The sequence below is a fragment of the Moschus berezovskii genome, chromosome 20 (assembly GCF_049115385.1).
Source record: "Moschus berezovskii isolate FMDL1 chromosome 20, NW_MosBer_1.0, whole genome shotgun sequence".
NCBI classification, from domain to species: Eukaryota; Metazoa; Chordata; class Mammalia; order Artiodactyla; family Moschidae; genus Moschus; species Moschus berezovskii.
Window position 1 is genome coordinate 68,116,978 of NC_142479.1, and position 27,312 is coordinate 68,144,289.

Sequence of the window (27,312 nt, forward strand, 5' to 3'; positions counted from 1 at the left end):
AAGCAACCTTACCCTCTGCCTTTTTTGCGGTGCCCTGGCTTCCCTAAGGGCAGGAAACCCAGTGGATCTAATGGATTAGAAGGAACTGCCAGGAACGACAGGACTGCATCAATTAGCATTTCAAAACTATTTTCCCACAGCAAAGTATTTTTTTCTTTAATTTTGTTTTCTCTGTGTAAAGAGCAGCGGTTGGCTCCCTTGTGGATAAAGGATTCCCCCCAGACTCCTCCAGCTCCCCCAGGAGGCGATGAGCAGGGTCAACAGAGTCCTCCTTTCAGGTCAAGGCTTTGCATCACTTGCCTGAAAGTAAGAAGGATGAGCAGAGGCCGGTTTAGGGGATGACAGCTTGTCTTGGAGGACTGGGGAGGAAAAGGTGGCAGGGGAATAACTCTCTGTGGGCGGGGGCAGGGATTTATATCAGCCGCATTGATCGTTACTGTGTTATGTCATTTAGGTACCCTGCTATTTCATTTTACCTTCACCGCAAACAAAGATTTTTAGGGCTATTTCCCCATTTTACAGGTAAAACTGAACTGAAGGTCAGACACACACAATCATGTGGGCTATGCGTATATGTGTGTATCTGTCTTACATCATCGTCTCAATCATCTACGTGCATATTGTTGCTGTTCAGTTGCTCGGCTGTATCCGACTCTTGTGACCTCATGGACTACAGCCCACCAGGCTCCTCTGTGCATGGGATTTCCCAGGCAAGAATCCTGGCGTGGGCTGCATTTCCTTCTCCAGGGGATCTTCCCGACCCAGGGATTGACCCAGTGCCACTGCACTGCAGGCGGATTCTTTACCATTTCGGATGTGTGTTATATAATCAAAAGGGAAGAAATATAAGAAATACTAATGTTACTTCTGGATGACTAGAGACAGGAAGAATAAGGACCCAGATTTTCACTGTATATTCTCCTGTAAATTTTGAGTTTTTGATTGTGTAATACATTGCCTAATTTTTGATTAATACAACTTAAAATATGAAGGCCAGTCAAATGTAGGTTGAGGTATTTCTGGACACATCGCCCTCGAGCAGATCTTTGTTCAGCGAAGAGTCACCAGATTGCCATTCTTCCTGATGCAATTATGAGGAATGTACCCGCGGGGTCCCTGGAGGAAAGCTATAAAAGAAATTAGAAACGTATCTGTCTTGCAGAGCTTGCCTTTCCCAATGTCCTTTGGTATGCAGAGCTTCCTGGAAGGAAGTTGGGCAAATGTGTGTAGACTAACGAGACTCCTGGGGAAAGATGTGGAAAGCCAGCCCCTCCCTGACGCTGTTAGACCTTCTTGGATGGTCTCAGCTGAGACCCACTGTCCGGAAGTGATATTAAGGGCGTCGCCACCCCGATGGGCAGTCTACACTGGGAAAAGCATCCCTTAGAGATTCACAGGGTGGGGGCAGGGAGGGGGAACAGCATGTGGCTACAACAGACACCATCTTGATCTGGCCCCCCTGGCCACGCCACACGGTTTTATTGTTGTGGTTGTGGTTGGTAGTTCAGCTGGAAAAGAATCCACCTGCAATGCAGGAGACCCCAGTTCTATTCCTGGGTCAGGAAGGGCTGCTGGAAAAGGGATAGGCTACCCACTCCAGTATTCTTGGGCTTCCCTGGTGGCTCAGCTGGTAAAAGAATCCTCCTGCAATGTGGGAGACCTGGGTTCAATCCCTGGGTTGGGAAGACGCCCTGGAGAAGGGAACGGCTACCCACTCCAGTATTCTGGCCTGGAGAATTCCATGGATTGTATGGTCCAGTTCAGTTCAGTAGCTCAATCTTGTCCAACTCTTTGTGACCCCATGGATTGCAGCACGCCAGGCTTCCCTGTCCACCACCAACTCTTGGAGCTTGCTCAAACTCACGTCCATCGAGTTGGTGATGCCATCCAACCACCTCATTGGGCACCTATCCACCTGGGGAGTTCATCTTTCAGTGTCCTATCTTTTTGCCTTTTCATACTGTTCATGGGGTTCTCAAGGCAAGAATACTGAAGTGGTTTGCCGTTCCCTTCTCCAGTGGACCACGTTTTGTCAGAACTCTCCACCATGACCCATCTGTCTTGGGTGGCCCTACACAGTGTGGCTCATAGTTTCATTGAGTTAGACAGGCTGTGATCCATGTGATCAGTTTGGTTAGTTTTCTCTGATTGTAGTTTCCATTCTGTCTGCCCTCTGATGGATAAAGATACTGTATAGTCCATGGGGTCTCAAAAAGTCGGACATGACTGAGTGAATTTCACTTTTGTGGCTGTTACAGCAGCTAGCGTCACTTCTTTTGACTGACACTCAGAGATTTGCCTCCTACCAAAGATTTCTAATTGGTGAAAACTCAGACTAAATAAATATTTTAAATTCACTCCACTTGAGGAGAAGTGAAAGTCGCTCAGTCGTGTCCAAATTTTTGTTATCTATGGACTGTAGTTTGCCAGGTTCCTCTGTCCATGGGATTCTCCAGGTAAGAATACTGGGGTGGGTAGCCATTTCCTTCTCCCAGGGATCTTTCTGACTCAGGGGTCAAACCCAGGTCTCGTGCATAGCAGACAGATTCTTTACCATCTGAGCCACCAGGGAAGCCCACTTGGGGAGAAAGAGTCCTGCAGATAATCTCTTGCATCTTTGATTCTATCTTCTACCATGTCCTTCTGTGTCTTAAACCACCCTGCAGGGGTCACTCTGTGATTAGAAACGGAATGTCTCTAATGGTTAGTTTAGGTCAGGCTTGGAATATGACTGGACTGAATTCAGTTCATGTCAACAAGTGTTTCTGAGTGCTTACTCTGCCCAGTCCATGACTGAGCCCCTGTTCACATTATGGGGTCTCTCAATACCCTTTGGGGCTTCCCAGATGCCTCAGTGGTAAAGAATCTGCCTACCAATGTGGGAGATGCAGGAGACTCGGGTTACATCCTTGGGTTGAGATGATCTTTTAGAGGAGGAAATGGCATCCACTCCAGTATTCTTGCCTGGGAAGTCCCATGGACAGAGGAGCCTGGCAGGTACAGTCCATGGGGTTGCAGAGAGTCGGACACGACTGAGCGGCCGAGCACTTGAGGACTGGTACAGCTTCCCTCACACCCAACCTTCAAGTCTCGTTGCCAGGACTCCACGTCACACAGCTTCAGGGAACACACTCAACACCATGTTGTAGGTGAAGGGTTCCACCTACTGTGTGCCATGCCCAGGTTTCACAGCTGCATGAGGCCGTCTGGATATCCTCTGATCATTTCAGAGTTTAATTTCACTCCTGCTGGACCGCGAGCTCTCTGAGAACAGGTAGGATGCGTCTTTTCCACCCCTGTGTTCGCTGCTATGGTTTCACTGCTGTGTTTGGTAGTATCAATGAGTAGTTAAGGGCTTCCCTGGGGGCTCAGATGGTTAAGAATCTGCCTGCAATGCAGGAGACCCCGGTTCAATCCCTGGGTCAGGAATATTCCCTGGAGAGGGGAATGGTGACCCACTCCAATATTCTTGCCTGGAGAACTCCAAGGACAGAGGAGCCTGCTGGATTACAGTCCATGGGGTCGCAAAGAGTTGGACATGACTGAGCGACTTACATTTTGACTTTCATGAGTGTTCAGGTAACTTTTGTTGAGCCAGTGACTCGGTGGATGTATACGGACTTGATTAGAACATATTGGAGGACTTCCAAACCAGCATCCCCTCCATCTGGGTGAATGGAGACGTTTTAGCAAACATCCCTGGCAAAATCGGAAAAGATTGTGGGCTAGAGCACTATGTCCGTTTGAAGTGTAGCTTCCTGTAAGTAGCAGGAACTCCAACAGACTGTCACCTAAAGACCTTCAGATTCATCTGTCTCATACAACATAAACGTGGGGATCATTTGGCACCTCACAACAGACCATCAAAATACACAAAGCAAAAACACATGGAATCGAAGGGAGACATAGTGTTCTACAATAATAGTTGGAGCCTTCAATACCCCACTTGCAGTATGGACAGAACGACCAGACAGAAGATAAGTTAGCAAATAGCGAACTTAACAACACAATGAATTAACAGATCTCACAGACACAAACAGTACACTGCAACCCAACACACATATTCTTCGCAAGTGCACGTGGGGCATTTTCCAGGATAGCCCAAAGACGAGGCCATGAACTCGGTCTCAATAGATTTAAAAAGATAGACATCATGCAAAGTTTCTTCTCTGACCAGAATAGGTTGACATTAGAAATAAATAATGAAAGTTAAACTGGATTCTCTTCATTGTTTTCTAATAGCATTTTATTCACATTGAGATGGGGAGGAGCCACGTCTGATGGTTGGTCCAGTTCATACTGTAAAGGCATTCAGTTCAGTTCAGTTCAGTCGCTCAGTCGTGTCCGACCCTTTGCAACCCCATGGACTGCAGCACACCAGGCCTCCCTGTCCATCACCAACTCCCGGAGTTCACTCAAACTCATGTCCATCAAGTCGGTGATGCCATCCAGCCATCTCATTGTCCCCTTCTCCTCCTGCCCTCAATCCCTCACAGCATCAGACTCTTTTCCAGTGAGTCAACTTGTTGCATGAGGTGGCCAAAGTATTGGAGTTTCAGCTTTAGCATCAGTCCTTCCAATGAACACCCAGGACTGATCTCCTTTAGGATGGACTGGTTGGACCTCCTTGCAGTTCAAGGGACTCTCAAGAGTCTTCTCCAACACCACAGTTCAAAAGCATCAATTCTTTGGTGATCAGCTTTCTTCACAGTCCAACTCTCACATCCATACATGACTACTGGAAAAACCATATCTTTGACTAGATGGACCTTTGTTGTCAAAGTAATATCTCTGCTTTTTAATATGTTATCTAGGTTGGTCATAACTTTCCTTCCAAGGAGTAAGTGTCTTAATTTCATGGCTGCAATCAGCATCTGCAGTGATTTTGGAGCCCCCCAAAATAAATTCTGACACTGTTTCCACTGTTTCCCCATCTATTTCCCATGAAGTGATGGGACCATGATCTTAGTTTTCTGAATGTTGAGCTTTAAGCCAACCTTTTCACTCTCCTCTTTCACTTTACTCAAGGCTTAAAAAGTTTTTTTTCTTACAAGACATTACATGGTATTATAAGACAGAATTAAAAAAACTAATTGACACTGATTATGTAACCAATCAACTTAAGTTTATTCATCTTTCAATAAATACTCGAAAAGGGAAAAAAGTAAAACTGGAAAGTTCACAAACGTGTGGAAATGAAACAGCACACTCACACACAACCAATGGATCAAGGAAGAAATCATGAAGGGAATTAGAAAACACTCAAGATGAATGGAAGCATAAACACCATCTACAAACACTTACGGAACACAATGAAAGCAGTGCCAAGTGGGAAATTTAAACGCTTACATTAAAAAGAAGGGCGAAGATCTCAAACAAGAAAACCTAACTGTACAACTTTAGGACAAAGAAGGATAAACCCAAAACTCGTCTAAAAAGTTAGCTAGTCAGACGTAAAACTATTAAACTCTTAGAATAAAGCATAGGACGAAATCTTCAGAACCTCAGAGTCGACAATGATTTCTTGAATATGACCTAAACGGCACAGGCAGCAAAACGGACAAACTAGACTTCACGAAATGTCAAAACTTCTGTCCTCAAAAGACACCTTCAACAGAGTAACAATTTGACCCACAAAATGAGAGACGATATTTGCAAATTATATATCTGATGCTAAGCTGAAACTCCAGTACTTTGGCCACCTCATGCGACGAGTTGACTCACTGAAAAAGACTCTGATGCTGGGAGGGATTGGGGGCGGGAAGAGAAGGGGACGACAGAGAATGAGATGGCTGGATGGCATCACCAACTCTGTGGACATGAGGTTGGGTGAACTCCGGGAGCTGGTGATGGGCAGGGAGGCCTGGCGTGCTGTGATTCATGGGGTCGCGGAGAGTCGGACACGACTGAGGGACTGAACTGAACTGAACTGAACTGATAAGACTGAATATCCAGAAGACGTAGACAACTCAGTAGCAGCGAAGAAATCAGTTTCAAAGTGGGCAAAAGGTCTGAATGGACATGTCTTCCATGAAGACACACAAACGGCCAATAAGCACATGAAAAGTGCTCAACATCAATAGTCACTGGGGAAGTGCGAATCAGATTGCAACAAGACACCACCTCACGTGAGTTAGGTTTGCTACTAAAAAAAAACAGAGAGAGAGTGTTGGAAAGGATGTGAAGAAACTGCAGACCCGTGGTGGGAATGTAACATGGCACAGCTATTGCCGATAATAGTTCAGCAGTTCCTCAAAAATTAAAAATAGGTTATCATATGACTCAGCAACTCCTCGTCTGGGTGTATACCCAAAAGACTTGAAAGCAGATTCTCCAAGAGATACTTGCACACCAAGCTCATAACTGGATTTTTCACAAGAGCTAAAGTATAGAAACACTCTACTGACAGACAAATGGATGGAAAAGCATGATGCGATATATACATCAATGAAATATTATTCGGCTTCAGAAGAAAGGACTTTTAATACAATATTGCAGACATACAGCTGCAAAGTTTAAATAATTTTTTTCTTCTCTTTTAAGATACTTTCAATGTTATTAATATCTCTTGGATTAACAATAATCTCAAGAGTCCAGAGAAGCGTGCCGCTCGTTCTGGAGCTGTGGGCAAGCCTCTCCCTCTCTGGTCTTGCTCTCCTTGTCTGTAAGAGGAGAGGGAGTCAGTCTTCAATGCCTTTGCATTCTCCTGGCCCTTCTCCAGTTCTCCCCACTTCCTGGCAACCCCAGACAGTTCCATGGGGCTTTCGTTTACAAAGCTATTCCTAGGTACCATGCTACAGGAGTCACACCTTTGCCTGGTGCCTCCTGGAGCTGGGATGAAGCAGAGAAGAGAGGAAAGAGACGTGGATAGCCAGTAGGATGGAAGGTTTCCTATCGGACCGTCCAGAACTGCATTCCCGGACGTCCTCAGTGAAGCCAGCCTGGCTGATGGCGCAAGACGGGCAGCCTTGGGGAGCCCAGCTGACTTGCCAGTCATCATCATGGGGAACAGGTGGAGGGGGGTTCATGGGTGAAGGCCAAGCCTTGGGCCTCCTGTGACCCGCAGAGTCCTCCAGCTGCAAGACTGGTGACACAGGCTTATGTCTGCTTAACCACACTGTACACTGGCGTCTCGGAGGGAATCCTGTTGGCCTTGGAATCCTGGCTCCGGGAGTCAAATATTACCGAGGTGTAGTGAAGATCGTCTCTGGGCGGACCCTGCAGAGACACAGACCAGAGGCTCAGGGAGAGGCCAGGGAAGTGGGAATCCCAGATTAGGGAGGAGACATCAGAGGGGCGACCTGAGGGAGCTTCCGCTGGGGGAGGATGGTGGAGGCTCCACTGGTCCTCACAGTCCTGGCCACTTTCTCTTGCAAAGGCGGGGCTCCAAACTCCCATCCACCCACCTGCTATGCCCCCGCCTGATCGAGATGAGACATTCCAGACCCGGGACCATTTGCTGCAGAGCTTGAACCTGGACAAACATCTCCTCGAGCAACAAAATCCAAGAAACTCTAAGGGACTAAACATAACTGCATGCATGCACAGTTGGGGCAAATTCTGGACTAGAGATACAAACAGACCAAAGAACCAGCTGCCACTTGTGAGGAGCCTGGAGCAAAAGCAGGGTACTGCGCATGCCCCCTGCATAGAACAACACCCAAGATGTGGGCAAAACACCTAAGCCACCTCTCTAGCCCCATCCCTGGACACAGCCCTACCCTCACCCCACATAAGGAACCACCGGGCCCCCACAACTCTTGGGGAGCCAGCAAGGAAAACTGTTGCTTGCTCTTGCTCCCTCCTGCTGCAGCAGCGGCCCCAACAGAGCCTTGCCTGAATTTCTTGACTGGCTCCTGATCAATTTCTATTGATTGGGGAAGGCCAGGAGCCCTGATCACTATCAAAGACACAGCACAAAGTCCAAGCATCAGAGCTGGGGGAGTGCCTGGGATCTGCTTTGAGGTCATTAGTCACCAAGTTAGAAAAGCTAGGATGTTGCTAGTCCCAGGGACATGTGTCTGATGCTTAAACCCCCATCTCATCTTCTCTAACAACCAATCCCTCAACCTCTGCCTAAACTCTTTCCACTCAAGGGTGAGTTATGACCCTGCAAGGGGTGGGGATGGGAGGCAACCTCTTCTATTATTCTACTTTTCAATGCTGTGCCTATGGCTTGACCCACAGGGGCTCACTGGTAAAAATCTAAAAAGCAGAGTTCATACCGGAGAGATGATGGGACTGAACCGGTGAAAAACCATCGGCTTTAACACGAGTGTGTGGTACGTGAGTGTGCGTGCCTGCTGAGTCGCTTCAGTCGTGACTGACTCTTTGCGACCCCATGGACTGTAGCCCGCCAGGCTCCTCTGTCCATGGGACTCTCCAGGCAAGAATATTGGAGTGGGCTGCCATGCCCTCCTCAAGGGATCTTCCCAACTCAGGGATGGAACCCATTTCTCTTATGTCTACAGCATTGGCGGGCAGGTTCTTTACCACTAGCGCCACCTGGGAAGCGCATATGGTACATCAGTTCAGTTCAGTTCAGTTCAGTCGCTTAGTTGTGTCCGACTCTCTGCGACCCCATGAATCACAGCACGCCAGGCCTCCCTGTCCATCACCAACTCCCGGAGTTCACTCAAACTCATGTCCATCGAGTCGGTGATGCCATCCAGCTAACTCATCCTCTGTCATCCCCGTCTCCTCCCGCCCCCAATCCCAGCATCAGAGTCTTTTCCAGTGAGTCAACTCTTCGCATGAGGTGGCCAAAGTATTGGAGTTTCAGCCTCAACATCAGTCCTTCCAATGAACACCCAGGACTGGTCTCCTTTAGGATGGACTGGTTGGATCTCCTTGCAGTCCAAGGGACTCTCAAGAGTCTTCTCCAAAACCACAGTTCAAAAGCATCAATTCTTTGGTGATCAGCTTTCTTCACAGTCCAACTCTAATATCCATAAATGACCACTGGAAAAACCATAGCCTTGACTAGACGGACCTTTGTTGTCAAAGTAATATCTCTGCTTTTTAATATGCTATCTAGGTTGGTCATAAATTTCCTTCCAAAGATAAGCATCTTTTAATTTCATGGCTGCAACATCTGCAGTGATTTTGGAGCCCCCCAAAATAAATTCTGACACTGTTTCCACTGTTTCCCCATCTATTTGCCATGAAGTGATGGGACCAGATGCCATGATCTTAGTTTTCTGAATGTTGAGCTTTAAGCCAACTTTTTCACTCTCCTCTTTCACTTTCAGTTCAGTTCAGTTCAGTCGCTCAGTCGTGTCTGACTCTTTGCGACCCCATGAATCACAGCACACCAGGCCTCCCTGTCCATCACCAACTCCCGGAGTTCACTCAGACTCATGTCCATCGAGTCGGTGATGCCATCTAGCCATCTCATTCTCTGTCGTCCCCTTCTCCTCCCGCCCCCAATGCTTCCCAGCATCAGAGTCTTTTCCAGTGAGTCAACTCGTCGCATGAGGTGGCCAAAGTAGGTGCTTAATAAATGCTATACCTTATTGACTACTGATTATCCACTGGCCATTCCAGAAGCCCCTTTATCCCCCACCCAACCCCTCAGCCAGAAGGACACCAAGATCTGGTGAAATCTACACTTTCTTCATTTTCTTTTCTAAGATTTTTTTGACGTGTACCTTTTTTACAGTCCTTATTGAATTTATTACAATATTGCTCCTGTTTCATGTTTTGGTTTTCTGGCCAAGAGGCATGTGGGGTCTTAGCTCCCCAACCAGGGATCAAACCTGCACCCCCTGCATTGGAAGGCCAAGAGTTAACCACTGGACCGCCAGAGACGTCCCCAACACTTGACTGGTTTTCTGTGTATCCTCGTCCGATAGAAGCACAAGGTGACCAATTGAGCCTCTCTCCCTTCTCTGCCTGCCGGACCCCACGTGGCGGTGCCTCTGCCATGACCTGGGTCCCCAGGACGGGAGCTGGGCCCTTGCACTCACCACTGTGCTGTATTCCACCTCCACCTGCGTGGGATGAACAGGCTTTCCCGAAAGGGGCCTCGTCTGCAGCTCCAGATTCGCATAGCAGGGCTCAGTCTGCTCAGCAGCCTGGGGTGGACAGGAGTGCAGGGTTTGGATGGGTGTCCACAGGCCCCTCTGCAGTCCAGCCTCGAGAGGCCCGTGTCCCTGCAAGCATCTCCCCTTCCCTCTATGCTCTGGGTGTTCCAGCCTTCTCCCTCCCCCACCCAGATCCTCTCTGGGGAGCGTTTGAATGGTCAGGTCAACAGCTGGACTGGGAGGACCCTCCGCCCCTCCTCCTCCCCTGGGAGGGAACAGACTGGCCAGAGCTCATGGTGACCCAGCGACCAGACCTCCCAGGCGTTGTTCTTCCGGCTCTAGGTGAGCACCTCGCTCTATCCGTATGGGATCCACGCAGACCTCCACCAGCTAATGGGACAGATCGGGTCCCCAGCATCCCCTGTGTGCCTCCCGGCCACCCGGATGCACCTCCTGCGGGAACCCTCCTTACCTGACTGCGGCTCTGGGGCGGCTGTGGTTTCTCTCCAGCTAAAGAGATGAGAGAAGAGGAAGGAGACTGAACCCTAGAACACGGCAGGATGCGGATCCCTGTGGTCCACCTGGAGGAAAGCCTTTCCCTAGAGACTCCAGCCCGGGGGACCTATCGCTTCAGGCCAGCAGCTTGGTGGGAACGCGAGGGTTTGTTGAGTGGGTGAATTAGTGAATGGGGGAATGAGTGAATGAAGAAGCAGGAAGGCTCCAGCTGGGGGAGAGGGGATCAAACAAAGGCGGTTCCCAAAGCAGCCCTCGTACAGATGCTCCTCAGGGACTTCCCTGGTGATCCAGGGGTTAAGACGCCATGCTTCCAGGTGACAGAGACGAGAAAGGAAGGACACTCATTTAACAAGAAATGTCCGCATGATGAACAAGATCTGGAGATCTCTTTTGCAACAATATAAACACACTTGATGCTACCCAACTGTAAACTTAGAAATGGTTAAGATGACAAACTTGAGAAGTATTTTTTTTTTACCAATTGAAAAAATGCAGTTTTTCAGGCCCCACTGCAGCCATACTGAATTATCAACATTGGGGATAAAGTCCAGCTGTGTTTTAACAAACCCTAAAAATTTTTAAATAAAATAATAAAAAGGAAGTGACCTTGCAGAGACCTAGAGCATCAAACCATACAAAGTCACCAGGTTTATCTGCTGTGACCCCCTGGCCTGGGGGTCAGCCCCTCACAGACAGGAAGCCCTGTCTGCTCTGAGGGATCCCAGCTCAGGTCCCACAGCCTCTTGTTTCTGGCGCCTGCAATGCGGTGTCCGGGATCCTGCCTCTGAGTGAGGCTCTGCGCTTCCCTGGTGCTTTCAACCTGGAGCCCCGGGAGCTGAGGGGTGGGGGGAGGTGATGCCCACGCAGCACAGTGTCCTTGACCTAGGATCTCTGCCAGGCAGCTCTAGAGCCTGCTGGATGCTGCGGGGAGAGACGCTGTCCAGCCTCAGGGAGGGAGTCCCAAAGTCAGCGGTGAGATTCCCAGAGTCAGGAGACACGAGGTCATGGACGACAGAGGTGTCTGCTGAACCTCACCGGTTGGCTCGACAGGGCGTGCAACCAGGGGCTCTAAAGTATGAACACGTGCTGTGTGTACTAAGTCACGTCAGTCATGTCTGACTCCGTGTGACCCTGTAGACTGTACCCCGCCAAGCTCCTCTGTCCATGGAATTTTCCAGGCAAGAATACTGGAATGGGTTGCCCTGCCCTCCTCCAGGGGCTCTTCCAGACCCAGGCATCGAACTCGCGTCTCTTATGTCTCCTGCATTGGCAGGTGGGTTCTTTACCTCTAGCGCCGCTTGAGTTATGAACATATTTTGTTTCAGGTGCTGTGGGCCGGCTGCCTACCACCCTCTGTCTCCTTGACTCAGACAGATTTGATGGGAAGGAGGGAAAAGGCTGGTGAGGAAGAGATGGGAGTCCAACCTGGGAAGGAAGGTGGCATGGAGAGAGTCGGGTGGCAGACAGCTGAACAGGGAGCACGCTGAAGCCAGACCCAGTCTGCCTTGGTCACGACAGGGTCCTCAAGAGCCCAGCACAGGGCCTGGTGCACGGCGGGTGCTCAGGACAGCTTTGCTGTGTGATCGAGGGAACGGATAAGTGGCCACAAGAGTGGCTCAGGGGAGGAACTACGAGTGAGCACAGGGCAGGCGTCAGGCTGCGGCCAGCAGGGCCAGCAGGGGTCACCAACCCTAACCTTGACCCCAGAGGCAGCCGCTGAGATGCCAAACAGGGGAGAGACAGAGGCTCCATGAACACCAAGTCTTTCTCCGGTTAAACAAAGATCCCTTGATGAGGTGTAACCCACCCACACAGCTCAACTCTGCACTCAGGGGTTTGGAGAAGATTATTAGCAGGGAAAATCATACAGTATGTTAACGTTGAAAAGTGGAATGACAGGACTTCCCTGGTGGTCCAGTGGTTAGGAATCCACCTGCTAATGCAGGGGACACAGACGGGTTCGATCCCTGGTCCTGGAAGAGCCCACGTTTCTGGGCGACTGCGCTGATGTGCCACAGCTTACTGAGCCCACGGTCTCCAACAAGAGAAGCCACCTCAGCGAGAAGCCCACGCACCGCTGCTCGAGAAAGCCCGCACACAGCAACGAAGACCCAGCATGGCCAAAAACAAGTCAACAAAAAAAAATTTTTTTAATTAAAAAAATGAAAGTGGAATTACATATGGAGCAAACATTTTAAGAAGTCAGATTTGCAAGAGACCATAAGGATGTGACTCAACTGTCTGTGGTTGGTTTTCTCTGGGCGGTGCAAGTTCTTCTTTTTTATTTATTAGGGTGAATTTATTTCCTTCTCTGTGTTTACTGCTTTTTCCAATTTTCTACAGCAATCACACACCCCGTTTTTAAAGGGGAGGGAAGCTTTTTAGGTGGAAGGGCACCCTGGAGATTGCTGGGACCCACAGATCTGAGGCAACCCAGGCTGAGAAAACCCCCATGTGGTAAAGCGGTATGGGCTAAAGTTTCAGGAGGTGGTTCCCAGAAGCGATATGGGAAGAGCAGATGGGGAAGAGGAAGTGGTTTTCTTTCCTTCCATCAAGCAGACGTATGTTGAGGCTGATTTCGCTGCTAAAGGCCTGAGATGTGCTGGAGGGAGGGACTGGACCCCACGGGGATGCTGGAGGTGAGAGAGTAAGGCAGAGTCCCCCCTTTTGCTCACAGTAAGAACCAACTCCCAGTTTAGCACTGCAGGTGTGGTGCAGAGCCAGCAGAGTTTCACTGCAGCCCTGAAAGGCTCAGCCATCGGTAATTCCGAACAAACATCCCCTCTGCCCAGGGACTCTGTGCGCGTGGAATTAAGAACTCTTAGTCCAGGAAGGAACCTTAAGGCTCACTTGCCGTGGGCGCCTGCCATCTGCCTCTGCAAGGATCAAATAAGATGCTGATGCAGCTGCTGACCTTCAACACCCGCTGAAAGCAGTTCAGGGTGGAGAGCAGGAATGAAGCATCTGAGCGCTAGGTCAACGGGCAGGACAGGTCTTCAGATAGTCAGATGTTCTCAGGAGCTGATTTTTATGAGCCCAATCCTTGCATCTCCCCATATCCAGAAAAGCACGAACATCCTTCATGGTGACGACTGTTCCCTGTGACTAGCAGAAGATTCTCGAGACTAATAGAAGCCTCCTGGAAAAATGTGTGCTTGATTGCATGTGTTCCTACCCCTTCACCAAAATCACAGATACCCTGACCTTTCCCCGCCCCCTGAATCTTTGGAGCAGTTTCTCAGAGCTATCTAAGGTGCTGTCTCCCAGGCTGCAGTCCTCATTTTGCCCCAGATAAAACCTAGCTCGCAACTCTCACGCTGTGCATTTTTTTTTAAGCTGACACAGGTAACAGTTGGGCCACCCACCAGCAAGAAGGTCACAGCATCACTGGTTCCTCTGTTCTTCTATGTATTTAATTTGCTCAAGTGTTTATTGAGCCTCTACTTACTGAGCGCCAGACAGGATGCTAGCACGTCTTATTTTCTCTCTTTTAATCTGAGCTCAGAGGAGAGCAGCTGGACCACAGGCTGCCTAGAGCTCCCTGGGTGCCACTGTGACGATACTAAATAATATTAAATAATACATTCACTCAACATATACTGCTCCTGTGCCTTCTTGGGTAAGGGTCTCTGATCTTAACGAGCTACATGGGCTGGTAGGCAGGCAGGCTAGGAAGCAGATGTGACAAGTTGGTGGGACAAGGGCTTTGATGGTGGAAGAACAGAGGTTCACCCAGAAGGGGCCCCTGACCTGCCCTCTGGGGGCCAGGAAGAGGTCCTAGAGGAAAGAAAGCTGAGAGCACGCAGGGCAGCAGGAGTGAGCAGTGGAGGGCAGGCAGGCCCCCCAGGTGCCCAGAGCAAACGCAGAGGAAGTTGAGAAATCGCTGCCTTCCAGAGTGTGAGGATGGGCGGATTGCCAAGGGCCTTGACTGTTCTGGGCAGGCCTGGACTTTGGAGGCTGTAGGAGGTCACGGAAGGGTTTAGGCGGAAGAGGGACGTTGCTTCACGAGCAGCTACCCCGGCCCTGCCATGAGAAAGGCCTCTTGCCTTAAAGTCACCTCCTCACAGCCACACCAGCGACTCCCCCTCCCGGGCGCGCCCTCTAGGGTCACCCGGGCCATGTGGTTCCAGGGGAGATACAGCTGATGACCCTTCTGGAAACCAGGACGCGTTTCCTCTAGGACCGGAGGGTGTGGGTGGGGCCGGCTGCCCTCAGGGTGGGGTGCAGGCGGGTGTGGGGGGCTCACTCACCTTTGACCCGTGTCTGAACCATCCTCCAGGCAAGCAGCGAGATGCCCCCCAACAGGAGCAGCAGAAGCACCAATGAGATCAGCAGCGCGTGGATCCTGAGGGGAGACAGGGTGGGATGGGTGGGGCTGGGGGTCCTGCCTGCCCCTTCTTGTCCAGTAGATAAGCTCCCACTAAAAAAAAGGCAGACAGCATAAAGCCTCCTTTTCAATCCCGTCTGCCTAACACCCCCCACCACAGACACACACGGCACACCTAAGAACCTTCCAGAGCCTCTTTATTCAATATAAGAAAATACAAACATACGTTATTTCTGTATACGCCCTTTACTCACATAAGAGAGGCATAGTATAAACCATGGGTCTCCAACCCCCGGGCCATGGACCAGCACCCACCAGAGGACTGTTAGGAACCTGGCCACACAGCAGGAGGTGCTCATCTCCCCATTCACCCCCACCCCTCAAAGCTCTCTTATTACTGCCTGAACCATCCACCCCTACCCCCGTCTGTGGAAAAGCTGTCTTCCACAGACTGGTCCCTGGGGCCAAAAAGGTTGGGGCCACTAGTACAAACACTGTTGTTCAGATGCTCAGCCGTGTCCGACTCTGTGACCCCATGGGCTGCAACAGCCAGGCCTCCCTGTCCTTCACCATCTCCTGGAGCTTGCTCAAACTCATGTTCATTGAGTCGGTGATAAACACTAGTTTTTTACTTAACAATGCATCTTGAAAATCTTTCCATGTCACTACATACAGAAGTTCCCTGTGGGTTTTTCTTTTTAGAGTTGCATAATATTCCATTGCGGAGAAGGCAACGGCACCCCACTTCAGTACTCTTGCCTGGAAAGTCCCATGGATGGAGGAGCTTGGAAGGCTGTAGTCTATGGGGTTGCATAGAGTCGGACATGACTGAGCGACTTCACTTTCGCTTTTCCCTTTCATGCATTGGAGAAGGAAATGGCAACCCACTCCGGTGTTCTTGCCTGGAGAATCCCAGGGATGGTGGAGCCTGGTGGGCTTCCGTCTGTGGGCTCGCACAGAGTCAGACACGACTAAAGTGACTTAGCAGCAGCAGTATTCCATTGCATGGACAGACCATAAATTATTTAACTCTTCCCTCTCCATGGGCTTTTCTTTTGCCCAGTCTTTTGCAATTGCAAACCTGGCTGCAAAAACATCACCTTGAAACTCTACCACTTCACACTTGGACAGCAGCAGCTGCTTTCCTGGGAAACTGACACAACTCGGGCTTCTGTCCCTTCCTTGCTTGGGCCCCTTCTTTTATGCCTAACTTGCATCCATAAGGTTCTAGGCTTTTTTTCTTAAAGACGCATCCCCCTCCCCCGAGAACGGTACAAGCTCCAGCTATACAAAACCCAATTCTGGGGCTTCCGTAGCAGCTCGGTGGTGAAGAATCCACCTGAAAATGCAGGGGACACAAACAGGTTTGGTCCCTGGTCCACGAAGATCCCACACGCTGAGGAGGGAGTAAGCCCAGGCTCCACAACTACTGAGCCCCTGCTCTAGAGCCTGTGCTCCGTGACTAGAGAAGCCTCTGCGGTGAGAAGCCTGAGCACAGAAACTAGAGAGAAAGCGCCACTCTCTGCAGCTAGAGAAAAGCCTGCGCAGCAACAAAAACCCAGCACAGGAAAAAATAAATAAATAAAATTGTTAAAAAAAAAAACAAAAAACAGCTCCATTCCCCAGGTGTGCATCTGCAGATCGTTTCTGAAGGTGGCATGTTTGGGGCCTGAATCTCACCTTGCTTGATATAAATATAATCACCTGGATTGTCAGGAAGCCAGTGCAGGTGTCTTGGGGTGTCGTATAATAAAGAATCCGACTGACCTTTGCCTCTGGCTCCTGGAAGGGAGGCTCTAAATCCTTGAGGTTTTCCTAGTAATAAGAGCACCTTTGTGATTCATGAGCCCCTTGGATCTGCCTGAGATTTTGCCTGACTCAGGCTGGGAGCTGCCTGAAGGGCCAGCCATGTGATGAGAGATTTGGGGCTCTGAGCCAGCCTGACCTTCAGGGAAATGGAAAGGGGTGTTGGGGGTTGAGGTCAGTCGTGTGGGCAATGATTCAATTAGTCATGTCTGTGCAATGGAATCCAAGTAAAAACCATAGGCACCAAGACTTGAAGGAACTTCCTGGTTGGTAAAGGCATCGAAGTCCCTGGAGGGCGATGCCCCCGACTCCACTGGGAAAGGGCACGGAAATTTTGCAGTCAGGACCCTCCCAGACCTTGCCCTGCAGTCTCCAGTCTCTTCATTGACTGGTCCTGACCTTTATGTGTGTGTGCTGAGTCATTTCAGTCGTGTCTGACTCTTTGCAACCCCACGGACTGTAGCTGCAGCCATAGGCTGGACCCCATGGACCTTCATGGTTAGGCTCATCTGCCCATGGAGTTCTCCAGGCAAGAATACTGGAGTGGGTTGCCGTGCTCTCCTCCAGGGGATCTTCCCAACCAGGGAACAAACCCAGGTCTCTAGTGTGCTCTGCGTTGGCAGGCGGTTTCTTTACCACTAGCGCCTCCTGGGAAGCCCTGGCCTTTGTACTTTTGATAAAACTATATGTATAGCACTTCTCTGCATTCTGTGAATTACCTAGGCAATTATCAAACCCAAGGGGGTCGTGTATCCAACTGATCAGAAATGTGATGATCTGAGCATCCCCAAAGAGCTCTGGCATCTGAAGTCAGGCCGTCTTACAAGACTGAGCCTCATGAGTCTCATAAGGTGCTGGAGTCTGTGCTGACTCCCAGGTGGTTAGTTCTGGAATCGACTTGGAGGGCGTCAGGTGGGGTCAGAAGCGGGAGTCTTGGGCTTCCCTGGTGGTCCACTGGTTAAGAATCTGCCTGACATGCAGGGGGCACAGTTTCAATCCCTGGTCCAGGAAGATCCCGCATGCCATGGGGCAACTAAGCCCGTGCACCACAACTCAGGTGGCGCTAGTGGTAAAGAACCCGCCTGCCAACGCAGAGCACACAAGAGACGCGGGTTCAATCCCTGGGTTGGGAAAATTCCCTGGAGGAGGGCTTGGCAACCCCCTCCAGTGTTCTTGCCTGGAGAATCCCATGGACAGAGGAGCCTGGCGGGCCAGAGTCCATGAGATCGAAAAGAGTTGGACACGACTGAGCAACTAACACACACCGCAACTTCTGAGCTCACGCTCTAGAGCCATGCTCTGCAAGAAGAGAAGCCTCCACAACGAGAAGCCCTCGTGCCGGAACTAGAGAGTAGCCTCCATTTACTGCAACTAGAGAAAGCCAGTGCAGCCATGAAGACCCCGCACAGCCGAAAATAAAAACTAATTGATTACTTTTTAAAACAGAAAAGGGAGTCTGTGAATCCCAGAAATGATTTCAGACAATATGCATATTTCCAGGGAGAGAAACCATAAATGTCGTCAGATTCTCCTGGGTTTTTTTACCTTCCCCTGACAACAAAAGGTCGAGAATCACAAATTTGGAAGAAAGAACCCAAAACTTCAGAATCATATAAACTTGGCCTGAGAGGCAGTCTGCCTCTGTGACTATATTACCCAGTCAGTCACTTAACCTCCCGGAGCCTCTGTTTACTCATCCATAAACTGAGGATGGTAAATAGTGGTAAAGGATTGTAAGGAGCAGATGAGATACTGAGCATGTGCCTGGTAGGATATCATCTCACCAGCTCTCATTAAATGTCGCTTTCCTTCCATCCACCCCCAGCTTCTGCCCGGCCTGAGCCCTCTCTCAGAGCCGGGGGCAGGTCCAGTGTGGCCCCTACAACCCGAGCTGGAAGATGCAGACCAGCTTCCAGCCTGGGTGCAAAGGGAGCCAGAGGCCCCAGTCAACAGGGACAGGGCTCCTGACCAAATAGATCCCAAGGCAGAGGAGGCCCACTTCCAGGACATGGGCCTCGGGCACCTTACCCCCAGTTCTGCGTGGGCTCGTATTCCTCCTGGCTGCTGGTGCTGTGGGTGGTACCCTCTGTGGCCAGGGTGGTGAACGACACAGTTGAAACTTTGGCTGTGATTGTCGAGGTCTTGGCTGTGACGGTAGGTCGGGTTGCCCTTGGTGTTGGGGATGCCGATGGTGCTGAAATACAAATCAGACTCAGGGAGCCCCTCTGACTCTCCCACCACCCCCTGATACCTTTCCGGTTGATTTCGCACAAAATGATCACTCAGGAAGGGGGCAGGATGGAGGATCCCACGGCCAGAACCCTCCCGGGGCCAGGTGAGCGTTTCCAAATGGGACACGGGTACCGCCCCCAACAGCCCTGATCCCATCCACATGATGAGGTCAGGGTTCTCCGGAGGCCCCAGACTCATCCCCACCCCCAGTCTTGTCCTCCCCCCAACCAAGTCACAGCCACATGAGCCTACCAGAGACGGCCCCCTGGACGGCAGATCTTGTTAGTGCTCCCACCGTGTTCAGCACCTTTGCCCGGCCTGCCGCCTCTCCACTCAGCTCCCCACCATCCCCCGCACAGCTTCCGGGGTTTCTGCGGGGAGGCCCACAGTGCCCTCCTCTCTCAGCTGCACACCCCGCCTCCCTGCCGCCCCTTCCCTGACAAGCACCTTCTCATCGCTCAGGACCGAGGAGATGTGCCAGCGCCCTGACCCTCTCTCTGTCTCACACACACACACCCCCCAATGTACACACACACACACACACACACACAGTTTGCTCTCTGATGTGATTTCTGCCTTGGCTATTCCAACTTGAGACTGTTCAGGTGACCTTGTTGCTGGTACAGGGGGAGGTAGGGGTGTGCATGGCTCACCTGGTATCACAGACACCTCCACCTCGAAGGTGGGGTCAATTGAAAGCGGCACGTTGATCCCACACCAGTACGTTCCTGCATCCTCCTCTCTGAGGCTCTCCAAGGTCACTGTGAAGGTGAGGTTTGCAGGATAGTCTCTGATGGACATGCGGTCCCTCCTCACTTCTCTTGCTGACTCTGTGGTCTGCATCATCTTCCACAATAACATACATGGGGGTTTGCACCAGTATTTGTAATTGTTTATGAATTCCTCCCGGTACTGACACTTCACGCTCAGGGATCCCCCCACGATGCCCGTCACTCTGCTGGGGCCGCTCAGGGACAAACAGCCTGGAAAACACAACCGAATCCAACTCCATCAGGTGGGCCTGGGTCAGGGACACCCTGGGAGTCACCCCCAAAAGTTCCCCCACCTCATGCTAGCTGCCCTGCATCAGCCAGAATACACCTTGAGAGTCTGCCCCTTCCACTCTGTCACCCCTCAGACCACAGCTGCCCTTTCCTCCAGACCCCAACTTCCTTTCCTCTGCCCTTCCCACCACTCACCCACCAAGGACCTCCCGCTACCCAGCTTGTCAGGAGGCCCCCAGCCCGGAGCAGCTCAGTCACCTGAAGAACCGCTCGCACGCAGACATGTTCCCACCAAGGGGCTGAGCACTGAGGCAGAGAGAGGGCCGCCAGAGGCTCACAAACGCACCGGACATTCTTGGCAAATTTTGTGCGTGAAAAGTCATTTGTACACACAGTTTACTGACAGCCTTCATCTTACTCTGGGTCTTATTTTAGTTTGCCCAGTTCCTGTTGACTTAATTTCAAGGAAGCTCATGTTTTATTTCTGAGATTGGGGTCTGCCATCGTCCCAGACAGTCCTCCGCTACGGAGCTGGGGGACTAAGGTGAGGTGTGTGACATTAAAGCTGGCCACCAAGCTGAGGGCATGCCCCCCCACCCTGGCCCCTATGGATACTGCTCCCCACCAGCCCTGTAATTCTGTGACGGGGCCCCCACAGTGGTGGGAGGTGTGGCTTGCTGTCTTTGGCTAGAGTTAGACGTCTTTAACTTGACTTGGCTTTTCAGGCTCTTAAATCACTTGAAGACACTTGAATGTAAGCCCCGGGGCCTTTTTCTTGTGTCTTAAAGGTCTACACGTGCCTGGCACATAGTAGGCCCTCAGCAAACACTTGAGTGTGAGCACCTCCCCCACCCCACACAGCTCTCCGTCCGCAGCTGCCCAAAGCTGGCCACAAGCTGACCCATCCTCCCGCTCCTGGGAGCCTGTCAGGGGATCCCATTCTGGCCTGGGTGGCAGACGCCCTGCCTTCTCCAGCCCCACTGCGGGTGTGATATTTCCTGAGATGCTCCATAGCCCGTGCCAGGGTGATGTGGAAAGGCCATCACAAGAATTTGAGTTTTAGTCTCAGTTCTATGACAAGTCTGTGGTGTGTTCTGAGACAAGTTACTTAACCTCTCTGGGCTTCAGAGGCCTCACTGGAAACGTGGTGATGATTGGTGAGCCTCACAGGACATTTGGGAGTATGAATCAGATAATGGTCACCACATGCCTGGAGAATAATATCAGGTTGAACCACATGAAGTTGCCAGTATTCCTCTGTTTCTGACCAAGAAAACCGACATTTCAGAAAATTCAGTCTGATGAAAATAGATAACCCTCTGTCCACCTGAACTGACATGAAAATAAAATAATCACAGAGACAGAGAAAATGAAAAGAATAAAAAATGGCCCTTTGCAGAAATTCTGTACAGAGAATTCCCTGGAGGTCCAGTAGTAAGGACTCTGCTTTTTCACTGTTGCGGGTCCAGGTTCAATCCTTGGTCAGAGAACTAAGATCCCACAAGCCATGCATTGTAGCCAAAAAAAGAAAAAAAGACATTCTCTACAGATAAATGTGTAAATCTAGATGAATGTGTGATTTTCTAGAAAATAAAAATTCAGTAAAATCGACACATACCGAGTGCTCAGCAGATAAATGTCCCAGCCCTTCCTTCGTTTAAGACGTTGCTTCTGCTGCCCAATCCAGACTCCACGCCCCGTGTCCCCTCGACTGTGAACTGTCATCCTTCCAGCCTGGCTCTCGGCTCCCCTGCCTGCTCTGGGTCCCCCGTTCACCTCCGCCCCCGGGACCCAGCCCTCTGTGTCCGGGGTCTGCCTCCCCCTGCGCCGGCCCTCCGCCTCCCTCCGCCTCCCTCCGCCTCCCTCCGTCCCCGTGTCTGTCTCTCCGTGTCCCTGCCTCTGAGTCCTTGTCTGTCTCTGCCTGTCTGTCTGTGTGTGTCCGTCTGTCCATCTGTCCTGCCTATCTGTCTGTGTCAGTCTGTCCTGTCCATCTGTCTCTGCCTGTCTGTCTGTGTGTGTCCATCTGTCCGTCTGTTCCTCTCACTTTCTGTCCGTCTGTCTCTCTGTGTCTCATCGTCTCTGTCTGTCCGTCTCTCTACGTGCCTATCTCTGTCTGTCTGCCTCTTTATCTGTCTCTGTCGCTTCTAACAGGATGTTCCTCTGTTTTCCTAATGTTTTACTGCAGAATCACAAAATCTCGTCCCACTAAACCCCAGATAAACGAGTGAACCGTCCAGCACAAGAAGCGGAGAGGAGCCGGCGCGTCCACACCCCACCCAGGAGAGAGAGCAGAGCCAGAGCAGAAGTTAGCGAATCAGGAAACAAAAAACACTGCAACTAGTGTGTACACTGAAAAGCTGATTTTTCAATTGGGAGAAACAAACAACAAAATAGACATTCTTGTGTAACCAGATCAAGAAAACATTAAAAGACACACATAAACAGTTGAAAAATAGGGTGAACTGCAAGCCTTTACAAAAATGTCTATACACTTGGACAAAACTGGTGATTTTCTCTTCGTTTTTTAAAAAACATTTATTTATTTGTTTAGTTGAGCTGGCTCTTAGTTGCCACACTTGGGATCTTTAGCTGTGGCATGTGAGATCTAGTTCCCTGACCAGGAATCGAACCTGCGCCTCTGGCATTGGGAGCACAGAATCTGAGCCACCGGACTACCAAGGATGTCCCCAAAACTGGTGATTTTCTAGGAGAGTATACATTACTGATATTAATCCAGAATAGATGTTTTTAAAATGTAGACCAGAACCTATAAGTGTTAGCAAGGAGTCCTTTCCCAAAGACAACTGTGTGAAGTGATCTGGTAATTATTTCATGGCGTATGCATGGATCAAAGCATCACTGTAATTGTACACCATATATATACACGATTTTTCCTTGTTAATTATGCCTCAGTAAATCTGGAGAGGAAAGAGAAGAAAGAAGTTCCTAAGAAGTTCCTTTTTCTTTCTGTTTCAAAAATTGAGGCGCTAAACTCAGATTCACAAGTTAATTCTCTCGAAGCTTTCAAAGACCAAACGATCCCAATTTTATTTAAACATCTGCCGAGAATAAGGAAACAGGAAAAACTTCCTAATTCTTATCATACGTGCTTAGTCACTCAGCTGTATCCGACTCTTTGTGACCCTATGGACTATAGCCTGCCAGGCTCCTCTGTCAACAGGATTTTCCAGGCAAGAATACTGGAGTGGACAGCCATTCCCTTCTCTCAGGGATCAAACTCAGGTCTCCTGCATTGCAGACAAATTCTTTACCATCTGAGTCTTCAGGGCAGCCCAGTTCTTATCGTGAAGTCAGTATAATGTATATCAAAGACTAAAATCCGGCCAAATATCTTCATATAATTCACCTCTTGAATAGTTCAAAGGAAAAAATAACCATAGGCATACTGTGGCAATATTGTGCATTTGATTCCAGACAACTGTGTGTGCTCAGTCACTTCAGTCGTGTCTGACTCTTGGCGACCCCGTGGACTGGAGCCCACCAGGTTCCTCTGTCCGTGGGATTCTCCAGGCAAGAACACTGGAGCGGGTTGCTGTTTCCTCCTCCATCCAGACAACCATAGTAAAGCGAATATCGCGATAAAGAAAGTCACAAGAAGTTTTTGGTTCCCCAGCGCATATAAAAGCTATGCTTGGGACTCCCCTGGTGGTTAATGGGGAAGACTCCGTGCTTTAACACGTGGGGTGTGGGTTTGATCCATGGTTGGGGAACTAAGATCCCACATACTGCACAGCCAAACGAAAAAAGCGATGCTTACCTTATACTCCGGTCTAAGAAGTGTGCAACAAATAGCATGATGTCTTACAAAGAATTTACATACCTTAATTTAAAAATATTATACTCTATCGCTAAAAAATGCTACGCATCACCTGAGCCTTCAGCGAGTCATAATCTTTTTCTGGTGGAGAGTTTGTAATTTTGCAGGAATTACCCAAATGTGACAGAGACACGAGGGGAGGAAATGCTGTTGGAAAAATGGAGCCAATAGACTTGCTTGAAGCAGGGTTACCACAGACATTCACTTGGGAAAAGGCAGTGTCTGTGAAACTCAGCAAAGCAAAGCGCAAAACGAGGTGTGGCTGTCATTGTCTCTGCTTTATTGTGTGGGCTCAGCGGCTCAGTCGTGTCCGACTCTCTGCGACCCCGTGGACTGTAGGACCCCAGGCTCCTCTGTCCATGGGATTCTCCAGGCAAGAATACTGGAGTGGGTTGCCATGCCCTCCTCCAGGGGATCTTCCCAACCTAGGGATTGAACCCAGGTATCCCACATTGCAGGCGCATTCTTTCCCTGGAGGCTCAGACAGTAAAGAATCATCTCAATAGATCATGAAAAAGCACCTGACTCCTGATGCTGCTGTTTTTAAAAACACAGGCGATGCCCCCTTTACACTAAACGGAAACACAGCACACCTGCCCAGTCAGGAACCAGGCAGGCAAGACCACTGCCACCTGGGCATCATGGGACGAGCCCGTGACCAATGAGAGAGGAAACCAGAGAAACAGTGAACCCTCCGCCCAGGCAGATCCTGTGAACACACGAGAACTTCCTAGAGGGACAGTAGGAAAATGAGTGATGAGAACGTGACCAGTTTCTCGGTGGTAACGAACCTGCCTGCAAAGCAGGAAACACAGGAGACACGGGTTCAATCCCTGGGTCAGGAAGATCCCCTGGAGGAGGAAATGGCAACCCACTCCAGTATTCTTGCCTTGAGAATCCCCATGGACAGAGGAGCCTGGCGGGCTACAGCCTATGGGGTCTAAAGAGTCAGGCATGACTGAGCACAAGGACGAAACTAGCAAGATTGCAGGAGCTGTCTGAGAGCGGTGAAAGCTTCTGGAGGCCCAGGAGAGAAACCTTCACAAGGAAGCCCTCTCCTCCAGGGAGCAAGCCTCCTCCTCCCTTCCCTGAAGCTGCTCTGCCCTCCCCCGTCCCTGTCCCCTCCCCTTCCCTGATGAGACGGGAATCCCCATCTCCCTTCCTTGGAGACCTCCAGCCTCGGAGACTTCCAGGCTCCTGGTCCTTAGGTCCCGGCCCCTTGAGCCACCCTGGCTATTCATTCACCTCCGTGACCCCGAGACCAGGGCCAGCCGCTGCCTGGTTCCCACGCTTCCTCCACCTCCTGGACCCATGATCCAGAGGGCACCTCGTGTCAACAAGCACGTCCTGGGTGCGCCCGGCGGTCACCCTGCCACCCACTCTGGTACGCCCTGCCTGTTGCCCTCCTTTCTCTAACAATCATCCCCAAACCTTTGGCAAAGCCCCTCCTCCGCGTCCCACTGTGGCTCCTGCAAGGCCACACGGATGCAGAAGGGGAGACACGCTCACTCGTGCCCTCCGAGGACGGGGTCCATCTTAGGCGGTGGACGGACCGTGCCCCAGTCTGAGTCACCCTCCCCGCTTCCATCCCCTCCCCTCCCCTCCCCCTCCCCTGGCAGCGCCCACCTGGGACCCAGAGAAGCAGCAGAGCGGGGGGCAGCCACGCAGCCCGGTGCGGCCGGGCCATCGCCCCAGCGCGGACGTCGCCAGCAACGGCGCCGGCCCAGCCGGTCCTGAGGTCTCAGCCTCCCTCCAGGAGGACAGTCAGGCCTGCAGGCTCCCACTTCCGCTTTTCTTCAAGCCTTGCTGCTTCCTTGTTCGGCTTCTTTTCAGTTCTGTTCCTGGAGCTGCTGAGAAGATGGGTGTCGCCGAGGAGCAAGCCTACCCGCGGTGCCCGAGACCCTCTGGCCCCGTTCTGTAGGTACTTCTGGTGAGGAGCCCTCCCAAGCCCCCAGCTCTCCTCCCCTTCCCTCCCACCCCCAAACCACAGGCTGAAGTTCCCGTCTAGCCCAGCCAGTAGCTCCTTGTTTCCCTGTGGTCAGGGTGAGAGCCCCGGGGAGGAGCAAGGGCCCTGGGTGTGTCCCACTGTGTGACCGCCCCGGGGAGCAGCCCTTCCACAAGCCCCCCAGCTCAAAGCCCGCACCCCCCAGGTGGCACCATGACCCCAGAGTCCCTGAGTGATTTCTCATCTTGGAAACCTGTCTTCCACTTGGCCTGAAGGTTCTTGGGCGGTGACCTTCCTTCCCAGGCAGCCCCCACTGGACCCAGCTCAGGGCTGAGCACAGAGTGGGACTCAGAAAGCCTGCATGGACCTCTCCTTCCCCAATCCACGTGGAGCTCAGGTTCCAAATACACACACGTGTTCCTTGTGACATGTGCCCCTGGGTTGCGCAGAACAGCCTCACGAGCATCGGAAGCCAGTCCTAACGTGCCACATGAGAGCTTGCAGATAGTTAACTCTAAATGCCCCCATCCGGAGTCCCCTGAATGCCCTTCCCTTCTTGCTCTGCCTATAACATTTCCAGAAATGTATATTTTTCAACCACCAAAAGTCAAGGTCTTGAATGTCAAGGTCAAGAGCGGGGAGGCACCGACCAGAGAAGAAGCAGAAGGCTGGGTAGTGGCTCATCCACAATCACCCATGGTACCACTGGTGTGACCTTGACCAAAACCCGAATCTCCTGTAAAATGTCAATAACAATGGTTAATCAGAGGGAATAGAATTGTATCATAATTATACAAACACTTGAAGATGAGATAATAGTGTCCTCAAGCCAGTTTTTTCCCCAAGGAAATATATCTTTCCTCTAATGAAAGGCAATAGGAAAATAAGGGGTTTTTTAAATTTATTTTTTGGCTGCTGCCTTGCACATGTGGGATCTTTGTTCCCCGGTTAAGGCTCAAACCTATGTCCCTGATGCAGTGGAAGCATGGTGCCTTCACCCCTGGAGAACCAGGGGCGCCCCAGAAAACAGGGTTTGACAGGAAGACACGTGCTTTACAAATAGTCTCCCAGAGGCGCCTGTCCTCAGAAACCTCCAGAAACACTTCACCTACAGCAAAGAGGAAGTTCAGTTCAGTCGCTCAGTCGTGTCCGACTCTTTGCGACCCCTTGGACTGCAGCACGCCAGGCTTCTCTGTCCATCACCAACTCCCGGAGCTTGCCCAAACCCATGTCCATTGAGTCAGTGATGCCATGCAACCGTCTCATCCTCTGTCATCCGCTTCTCCTCCTGCCAGCAAAGAGGAAAGGCCGGGGCAATTGATCCCCAGTATGACCAACCTAGACAGCATATTAAAAAGCAGAGACATTACTTTGTTAACAAAGGTCCGTCTAGTCAAGGCTATGGTTTTTCCAGTAGTCATGTATGGATGTGAGAGTTGGACTGTAAAGCTCAGCGCAGAAGAATTGATGCTTTTGAATTGTGGTGTTGGAGAAGACTCTTGAGAGTCCCTTGGACTGCAAGGAGATCCAACCAGTCCATCCTAAAGGAGATCAGTCCTGGGTGTTCATTGGAAGGACTGATGCTAAAGCTGAAACTCCAATACTTTGGCCACCTGATG

General features: G+C 50.7%; 1 protein-coding gene across 7 annotated transcripts in view; it reads right to left on the reverse strand.

Moving 5' to 3' along the window:
- Positions 1-5,103: 5,103 nt before the first annotated feature.
- The window catches only part of CD300A (CD300a molecule), a 36,313-nt gene continuing 14,104 nt past the window's right edge, over positions 5,104-27,312 (reverse strand). The window contains exons 5-13 of one of the 7 annotated variants that reach the window (XM_088829373.1): positions 26,806-26,981; positions 26,344-26,429; positions 25,375-25,595; positions 19,560-19,889; positions 18,703-18,868; positions 14,792-14,886; positions 10,498-10,535; positions 9,969-10,076; positions 5,104-7,218 (exon numbers count right to left, since the gene is read on the reverse strand). In XM_088829373.1, coding sequence (XP_088685499.1) covers positions 7,099-7,218; positions 9,969-10,076; positions 10,498-10,535; positions 14,792-14,886; positions 18,703-18,868; positions 19,560-19,889; positions 25,375-25,435 — 918 coding nt within the window. In that variant the 5' untranslated portion in view covers positions 25,436-25,595; positions 26,344-26,429; positions 26,806-26,981 and the 3' untranslated portion in view covers positions 5,104-7,098. Of the gene's footprint in view, positions 7,219-9,968; positions 10,077-10,497; positions 10,536-12,409; positions 12,619-12,642; positions 13,601-14,791; positions 14,887-18,702; positions 18,869-19,559; positions 19,890-25,374; positions 25,697-26,343; positions 26,982-27,312 lie in introns of those variants that run through there. The other 6 variants (XM_088829372.1, XM_088829374.1, XM_055408674.2 and 3 more) reach the window with 6 other exon arrangements.